This window comes from Micropterus dolomieu, linkage group LG19 (assembly GCF_021292245.1).
Source record: "Micropterus dolomieu isolate WLL.071019.BEF.003 ecotype Adirondacks linkage group LG19, ASM2129224v1, whole genome shotgun sequence".
NCBI classification, from domain to species: Eukaryota; Metazoa; Chordata; class Actinopteri; order Centrarchiformes; family Centrarchidae; genus Micropterus; species Micropterus dolomieu.
In genome coordinates this window covers 16,473,793-16,483,325 of record NC_060168.1, presented here as the reverse complement: position 1 = coordinate 16,483,325, position 9,533 = coordinate 16,473,793, and the positions used below count along the sequence as shown (strand labels likewise).

At 40.9% G+C, this 9,533-nt stretch overlaps 1 protein-coding gene and 1 long non-coding RNA gene across 2 annotated transcripts in view; one reads left to right on the top strand and one right to left on the bottom strand.

Moving 5' to 3' along the window:
• The first annotated feature begins 1,464 nt into the window (after nucleotides 1–1,464).
• LOC123957492 lies at nucleotides 1,465–6,328 on the top strand. Its single transcript, XR_006821800.1, has 4 exons — nucleotides 1,465–1,609; nucleotides 2,213–2,309; nucleotides 4,479–4,749; nucleotides 5,302–6,328. It is a non-coding gene; the product is annotated as an uncharacterized LOC123957492 (long non-coding RNA).
• A 212-nt stretch (nucleotides 6,329–6,540) lies between these two features.
• The window catches only part of LOC123958203 (protocadherin alpha-6-like), a 5,217-nt gene continuing 2,224 nt past the window's right edge, over nucleotides 6,541–9,533 (bottom strand). Inside the window, exon 2 of the mRNA XM_046031459.1 lies at nucleotides 6,541–6,618. Within this exon, the coding sequence (XP_045887415.1) occupies nucleotides 6,541–6,618 (78 nt within the window). The remainder of the gene's footprint in view (nucleotides 6,619–9,533) is intronic.

The following is a 9,533-nucleotide window of genomic DNA, read 5'->3' as shown; positions in this document are numbered from 1 at the left end:
GACAACCCTAATTCACTGTTGTGATTAAACAACACTTTCATATTTTGCACAGATAGTGCGATTAGATGGACTTTAAGTATTTGAGAATTATGTATACTTCCCCCCCACCCCCTTCTCCCACCACACGCTTCAGCACGGTGGTCTCATATGTAGGCCTACTGTGTGTAAATATGTGTGTGTTAGTGTTTTACCTCTGAAAGCACCACATATAAGTGCCAACTCCAAGGAGTTAGACTTGTATTTAATTTATCAGTTATGTGAAGAAGGGTTAACAGTGGCACTGTGACAGGTAGGACCAGCCATACATCTTAAAGCACTGTATGAGCCTACAACTAGCCTGAACACCATCACTGCATCGCCTCAGCCACTCCACAGCTCAACTAGACAACCCACCAGCAAGTGCTCTTTGGATTAATCAATGTTATAATTTGAAGAGATTGTAATAGAGTAATGAATAAACCTCTTGCATCACTACTATCCTAACATGTTAGCAGTCACCATCTTTGGGTTCACAGTCGTTAGGGAGGATCTATCTACCTCATTCCACTTTCTTGGAAGCCATGGGTTCATGATCCCCCAAGTCTACAGCCTATTTCAGATGTTGGACTAAAAATCATACTGTGTCCACTTTGGCTTCTGATGTCTGTTCCAACACAGCTCAAACCATCTGTAGATATGAATTTTCCTCCTATGGGGTGTGGAACATGTGAATGTTCATGCACACCAGTACCTCAAACACCTTACTTGGGCCTGACAGAACCTCTGTGATCTGATCAATATCTGAAATTACACTGCAATTTACAAAGACAATGGCTATACAGGCTTCATGCACATATGACCCAGTCAAAGTATGTTTCATTAAGGTGTTACATTAATGCATTTAAATGGCTGCCTGTCCCACAGTGTTAAGTGTAGTGTCAGATGTTGCTTGATAATATCCTGTATTGAGATATAATAAATCTTGAATTGTGTGCTGCTGCCTTTTCATATACAGTTTATGGCTGCTGCCCGTGTGTCCCCTCCTTTAGGTCATTCCCACTGTGATGTCCCTTCTTCATCATGTCTCCTGCATTTCCCAATTGTGTGTGCTTGTCCTTTTATGTCATATTGACATAATTGTACAACACATACCGTCTGCGTATTTGAGAAAATATATGGGATTTCATAAAGGCTGTAAAAAAACATAATAGCTTTATGGGGAGCTTTTCATAGAATAAAGCTTTCCAATGGTGTTATATTTTTACAATTTTGCAATAATTGAGCAATGTATGAAAGATTGGGAAGTGATGTTAGGACTGAACAGTTCAACAAATGTTTCTGTAGCATCAACTACATCTTTGATAATCAGGGGGTAAAACTTTAAAATGATTGAAAATACAGAAATTAAAAATAGTCTCTTTAGTCTCTGTGCTTCAGAAATCAGGAAAGTGCGCGAATATTCAAATATTTGAATGCTGTACCCTCATTGGATGATTCATACTGCGCAGAGGCGACTTCGACCAATGACAATGTTTTACTTCGTCGAGATACGTCATAACGTCAAGCTCGTTTGGAAGCAGACAGTCCGGGTAACGTCCCGCAGGATATCGACATTCAGCGTTCACTGAAGGTAAAGTAATGATTTTGTTTTTCTTCATATGAAGTTTCCTCCCAAGATATCAAGTTCTCATAAGTTAAGGTAACATTTAAGGGCGGCAGCTTGGAAAACGTTACGTTTTATTTGTCCTTTTTAATTTATCAGACACCGTATGGCATTAACGTCAGCTAACGTAACATTCTGCCAGTCCTTAATAAAACGTTATTACGTTATTCTTCAATGTGAATCATGCATTTATCTTAACATTTCATAGCCGTAAGTTAAGTTGCATTTGTCAGTTGTTAAGTTACATGATAAAACGATAACATTAACGGGCCTAACGTTAGTCCCTCTTGCTAACAAATAAAAGGCTGTGGCAGATTGTGACCTGCAGTGACAAAGACATATTTAAGTGACAGCTAAGTTAGTTAATGTGACTGTTAAGAATGCTAACGTTAGCTGTAGCACGTTTAGCCAGATAGCTTGATATTAATATTAATTAAAGAAACGTGAAACGCTCCGCTGCTCCTAAGGTTAACGTTACTGTTAACGTTACGTTATGCCGCGTACTAACGTTACCTAGTAAGACATAGATCTCATGTATTTTAGCTAACGTCAATTATTCTTTCTGAATAGAGAACCAGACTCATCACGAGTGAAAATAACGATTTGGGACCCAGAAAGGAGACTCCGCTGAGGTCTGGACAGAGTGGACCATTTCGACAACTTCTCCGTGAGTGTTTGAAAAATAAGTAACAGAATTTCATATGTAGACAGACTATAGGATGCTCAAGCAGTGTTTTGCCTATAATCCTGATCGCTGCTACTAAAATTTCCCACGATCGTTAAACTACAAATGTTTTCACTCACACACTGTGAGCACAGTAACACTCGACGCTCGGCTCCCTTCCTCTCCTCGATCTTCACAGCACATCTCTGTGACAGGTGCTGTTATAACAGCAGCGTAACTCTGAATCAGGAGGTGCGTAGCGAGTGTTTGATTGTCCGAGCGGTAGAAAGTGACGGTGAACGCGAGCGGAGGACAATATTCTGTCAGTAAATGTGCTGTGTCAGTTACAGCGTGTTAGCTTCTCAAGATTAAGAAAAGTCCATTTGTTGTTTCCCACCTGCTGGAAAAGTGAAGCCTGTCTGCGCTAGAAAACGTCTCCCCTCCCCTTCAGACTGCCAGCTGAGCAGGAACGCTTCTACAGTAGGCTACATCTTTTGGCTGCTATGTAACTCAACATTAGCTCAATTTATAGAAAGAAACTGGAAGCTGTATTTTATTACTGCCTACTTGTCCAATGTTGAGAACATCAGTTAGAAACTTAGACTAAAGTGGTGTAGCGTACAGCTCTGTCCCATAACGTTAGAGACTGATTCAATTATTTTTCAGTTTTCAGATGAGTCTGAAAAAGTGGTTGTTAGGAAAAGAAAGGACGGAGGTGACTGGAGGAGCTGAGGTTAGTAAAGCAAATAAGTGATGCAAACTAGTCCTTATAAGCTAATGAGGAGTCGTTTCTTTTTAGATGTTAATGTGCAAATAAAATAAACCTCAGAAGGGAGGAGGTTTCTCATGTTGCCTATTTTTATATTAATGTCTATACAGATAAATGTCAGAAGCTATGAAATAAAAGGCAAACATGAACAATCCTATCTATAATGATTCTGATGTCATATTATCAGGGTTTTAGGGGGTGAGGCCCAAAACATGCTGTGCCATAAATGTCTAATCAGTGTGGAGAGCATCATAACCAACCAAATTACTTTCCCCAAATCTACTGGCTGTAGTTCCTCCAGTTGACTGATCTTTGGGTGTATTATCTGCTCCAGCATTTCACTATTTGTTCAGAGATATGGTGAAAATAATGGCCCAAGATGATGTGAAATTATATATTTGTCATTGAAAAACATAACATTTTCTTGGGGGAGGTCAGGCTCCCTTCTGAGGTGCATTTTATTTGCATCCAAATCCAAAAAGTCTCCTCATTAGCTAAAAAGAACTAGTTTGCATCACTTACTTGCTTTAATAACATCAGGTCCCCCAATCACCACCGTCCTTTCTTTTCCTAACAACCACTTTTTCAGACAGAAAAATAATGTGGGATGGAGCCTACACAGGACACAGCTGTAGGCTATACCAGTTTAGTCTAAGTTTTTACCTGATGTTCTCAACATTGGACAAGAAGGTAGTAATAAAATTCAACTACCAGTTATTTTCTATAAATTGAGCTAATGTTGAGTTACATAGCAGCCAAAAGATGTAGCCTACTGTAGAAGCGTTCCTGCTCAGCTGGCAGTCTGAAGGGGAGGGGAGACGTTTTCTAGCGCAGACAGGCTTCACTTTTCCAGCAGGTGGGAAACAACAAACAGACTTTTCTTAGTCTTGAGAAGCTGACACGCTGTAACTGACACAGCACATTTACTGACAGAATATTGTCCTCCGCTCGCGTTCACCGTCACTTTCTACCGCTCGGACAATCAAACACTCGCTACGCACCTCCTGATTCAGAGTTACGCTGCTGTTATAACAGCACCTGTCACGTAGATGTTCTTTGAAGATCGAGCAGAGTAAGGGAGCCAAGGGTTGAGTGTTACTGTGCTCACAGTGTACAAGCGAAAATTAGTAGCGCATTAATATAATAATAGGTGTGGGAATTTTTAGTAGCGGCGGTCACAATTCAGCAGTAAACAAATCTATGAATGTGCAATGATGTACTGTTCAAATCTCATCCTAATTTTATAATCCCTATTCAGGCAAGACTTAAGAAGGATACCAAAAATTTGCAGATCAAGGAGTCAATGAAAGCTAATGAGATGTCTAACATACAATATCATACGTTATGAGCTGTGCTTTACCACATCTTTCTCACCCATGTTATGGTTCATATTCTGTGTTCAGTTTGACAAGGATCAAGAGGCCAAGGATCAGGTGGTGAGGGCAGAACCAACAGACCAGACAGCTCTCCCACAGCCAGCCTCTGAACCTGCTCTACAGTCTGAATAGCCTGGGTGAAGTTAAACTCTCCGTTGCTGGTGCACCAGATGGCTGAGAACAGGATAGGCTGATGCCCTGGAAGCTAAGAGGGAAGCGGCAAAGGAGTTCGCAGGCAAGACTGCTGATTGCAGAGGAGCTGAAACCCACAGAGGACATGGGTCTCAATGAACACAAGGTGAGGATTGTATGGAAATCCAGCTGGTTTATTGCTGTTATGTAATCAGTGGGCTAATACACATCTTCAGTTTTCAAATGGGGAAAAAAGCAGCAAGGTGTGAGTAGCCTAGTGCTCAAATATGCTATTGCAGTTAGCATCACATTAACCTTAGCTTTTAGGCCAGAAAGTCAGGATCATCTTTGGCATTCAGCTCACACAGACGGTTGCCTGGTTAATCACAGGGTTTATACACGCCCAAATACAGCAGTACAGTGAATTAGCTAATGTTACCCGCTAACAGCCTAATCTGAAGAAGGTGCTAAAAGTCTAGCCAGAGTGCATTAAGACATGAAATACTGCTGATATCAGGGCATAACATTAACAGCGGAGCAAATCTCGTTGAACTACGTTCAATGACTATAAAGCTTTCTGATTAAGCGGCAACCTAATGGCTCTGCTCTGGCGATGCTGTGAGGGTAGAAGGCAAAGTTACCATTGTGTGTAAATTGAAAACAATACGTTGATGTGTAGGAATTTTTACAAGCATGATACATCTTATCTATTTTTCAGGACAAGGCCTGGTGAGAGCCACTACAGAGGATCATAGCCAGCGTTGGAATTCTGGAAGGACGTGGGTGAATATCAATCTGCCAAATGAACTTTTTTAGCATGCATATTCACATCTGTATATTAATTCTGATATGATACTATATATGACCTTGTTTGTTTGTTACTGGAAAGAAATTAGCTTCTATTGTTTTTGACTTTGAAGGACTTGACTGTGTTTTAAGCCTATGTGCATTTTCTAGATGTTGAGCATGAACAGAACTTTAAACAATGATTTACTGGGTGACTTTTATGGCGTTTTTCCATCACCAGTACCAGCTCAACTCGGTTTGTCCGTGCTCCGTTTTCCATTGCAGATAGTACCCAGAAATATTACCCCTCAATGTAGCTGGTCGTCATAGCAACGCCACACACAACTGCCGCGACATAATGTTCAATGCGACACACAAACCAGCGACCCACAAACAGTCTCTTTATTTAAGTTAAAACGTTTCAACATTCCTCAGAATGTAAAGACAGATAAGCGGTATGAAAACCTTCCAGCTGTGTTTTTCCTCTGCCGTTGTTGCTGCAGCGGTCTGTGTGATGGCAGGAGCTAAAGGCTCTGTCAGCGGGCGGCTGGCCGGCCTCACACGCTCCTCCCGTGGGTTGGCTTGTTTTTTTGCATGCCTGACCTCAGCTGACAGCAATGAACGTAATGCTCCAGTCCACATCAAAGGGAAAACAAAATGAAGCTGCCAGCTGTGACGGAGCACTTTAAACTGAGTGATGACAGCAGTAGTGTGAAAGTTATGGCGTTTATTAATTTTATAATTGCTTAATTTCATTACAGATCAAAACAGTCAAATTTCTTACATTTTAAAATGTTTCCCGGATTCTGCTCTGAACCTGCTCAGACTCTCAGCTACGGTTCCCCTTGCTTTGTACAGCAGCCACCATCCCGGTTCGGCGTGCATCTATTTTCACTCTGCCTCGCTCTTCACCTGCAATATATGATCCTTTTAACCTAATAAATAGCCTATTCCTCTTTTATCGAACTTCTCACTTTCTTAGACCTGCACTTGGGTCTGCTAGCCTTGCCATAACAAAGTTAAAAACAAAGTTTTTGTTATAATCACTTCAGCCTAGTTCACACTATACGATGATAAGCCTGATTTGCCGGTTAGCGAGCTCTGCGACCATCAGGCTGTAATCAGGGGTAAATCAGCGATCGATCGGCGGTCGCCAGTCGTTATGTGTGAACTACTCGACGCATAAAAACGACTCCCCAACACATTTCTGACACATCGCCAATGCCAGCCAGATATCTAACATGCCAAATATCTGGAGGAGTCGGCCGTCTCGAAATCCACATCCAGCCAAAAAGAACAGGCAGCTGCAGAGCAGGCAGCTACTTTTTCACCGCAAAACACTTTTTACTCCCCTCCAGCTCTCTGTTAGCTCAGACGTTTCCTGCTACCTGCGTGTGCTAATCCATCCTTTCACCCAGATTCTTTGTCTTTATAATTGCTATCTTTATAATAACAAACAACAGCTGTTTTGTAGGTTTGCGTCATTTCCCGTTTCACATTTCTCGTGTGTTTTGTTGACAAAACGTGGTTTCACGTCAGTCACGTAGTGTGAACGCCACAACGACTTCAAGACTCCCGTCACAAGACGGCAAGTTGTGTAGTCTGAACAGCACGGCCAACGGCCGACGCTGAAAGTCGTATAGTCTGCACGAGCCTTTAGTTAGCCTAGCTATGAGAATAAATAAACGGAGTGCTCTCTCTTTTTTTTCTCTCTCTCACACACACAGACAGACAGACACACCCGTGCTGCCGCTATCTCTCCCACATCAGATCCTCCCTCACTTAGCAGAACTTCTTGAGCATTTATCGTTATTTTGTTATGAGCATGAGCTACTCAAGCCACAAACCAGAGAAGACTCAAACTGTGATGTTATCAGGTGTAAAATCTGGAGCCGCTTGTTAATAGACAATGAATGTGAAACTAATTTTGTAGAAAAAGAAAAACCCCACAACACTTATTTCATAGTGTCTATAAAATCTTTCTTAATTTATTGTTTTTGGAAAAGCTTCAAACCTTATATCAGATGATATCACAATTCATTTATGGTTTGTTCTTTGATTATTTTGTTTCAAAATTTAATCGGATAAACAGAAAACAAAAAAAACAGACATCGTTTTTTGTTGTTTTAAAACCAAAACGGAAAAATATTTATTTTGATAATTAATGTGTCCGATTAGTGTAGCTTTTTGTGTTACACTTAATAAACCTGCAGCAGATACACTTAGGCAGTGGCGGTGCCTGATTAAATGTAGGATAATTAAGATGAGATTGAACATCAACACATTCAGTTTGTAACTCACTAGAAACTGGGACAGAAACGCTTCAGAAGTTGCCCGAGAATTCTCTGGTTTTTAAGATTTCTTCAGTATCAAATTAATTCAGTGATTCAGTAGTTGTCAGTACATCCAATGGTACTGACAACTATGAATTGTTATTAGTCAGGGCTCCAGACTAGTTTTATACACGTCCGTCTCTTATATGTCCAGAAAAAAATTGTATTATGAGATTAACATCATTATTTAATAGGTATTCATAATATTTAAGTCTACCTGACCAATAGGTACTCTGCTGTGCTTCCCTTCAGACTGTAGCCTTCTGAATGAGACAAGTGCCCTGCACTTCATCGGAGGTAGCCTAAAAAACGAAACTAACACTGCCAATCAGGCAGACATCTCGGCAAAAATCCTCATGTTAACTTCTGCAGCTCCCAAACAGCCAGATTGTGCTTCAGGTGTTTATAATGCAAAACTCTACCAGCGAGTCTCCTGGCTGCGTCTCAGCGCACGCAGGTTATTTTACGATCATACCGTATGCCAAGTTGCATCAACTGGGTGGAGTTGATTATCGCCGCTAGTCGACGTTATCAGAATATAGATTTTTTTTTCACTGCGTGAGAAGATTCATGTGTGGCGCTTAAAACTAACCTACACAGTGCGATTGAGAGGTCAAGCAAGCCTGAGAGAATAATGGACCTGTACCGCGGGAACAGGTGAGCAGCCAGCCTCCTGTGTGAGTCCGGCGTGACTGTAGTAACAGCGTGAGAAGACGACCTCTGTTGTCGTCAGCGCTCGGTCGGTTCAGTTTGTCATTTGCTAAGTAATTTTAATAAATAAACACATAAGCCACCACAATCCCTTTCGTCCTAGAGGCGTCCTACAGAATATTCTTCTTCGTCCCAAACATATTTTCTATCGTCCCCAGGACAACAGGGTCAGTCTCGAGCCCTGGTTATTAGTTAATTTATCTAACTGTATATTAACAAATCATACATGGATTAAAATGTTTGGGTAATTGTCGTTCAGCCTTTATACACTGTTTCGACCTGACCTTTATTTTCTTCGCGAGATGGAAGAATTTAGAAAGTTGCGCGACGCTGCGGAGAGCCGCCAGCTGCAGTAACACATGGATTAGGCTAAAATCAGGAGCATCCAGCCAGAGGGAATGACCACTGACCGTCCAGTGCGCCGGTTCCACTGGCAACCCAACCCATATTAGGTTTACCGGAGAGGGTGAGGGAGAGGAGGTCGCAGGAGCGACCTGGTGCACTGTGGAAGGTCGGTGATCGTTCCCTTTTGGATGAAGCCCGACGCAGACAACAGCGGCATGTGTACAGCAGCCAGTTAGCTTGAAAACCAGTAGGGATGCAACACCGGTCCTATATAGAACAAAACACAGCTGCTTTGTTTTCTGTTTTGGTTTTAAAACAGAAAAAACAAATAATGACTTGTATTTGGATGGGACATTGTTGTAAAATGTCAGAAAAATGTATGAGAAAAAAATGAGATAAGTCTGTAGATGTATTGGAGTTCCTTGTTATTACTGTCAAATTATGTTCATATAAGGTAAGTCCCATGCACTTACAAGAAAGGTCTGTATATATCGGAGTTGCTTATTATTACTGTCAAACAGTGTTTATATAAAGTAAACCCCATGCAGTAATGTAAAAGGTCTGTACATGTATTGGACAGTTGCTTGCAATTGCTATCAAATATTGTTTACATAAAATAAACGTGTATTTTTACATATATTGGAGAATTGCTTGTAATTACTGTCTATTAATGTCTGTATAAAGTGAAACTATACATTAATGAGTAAATGTCATGTTGATATATTGGAAAGTTGATTTTAATTACTATAAAACAATGTTTATATAAAGTAAACCC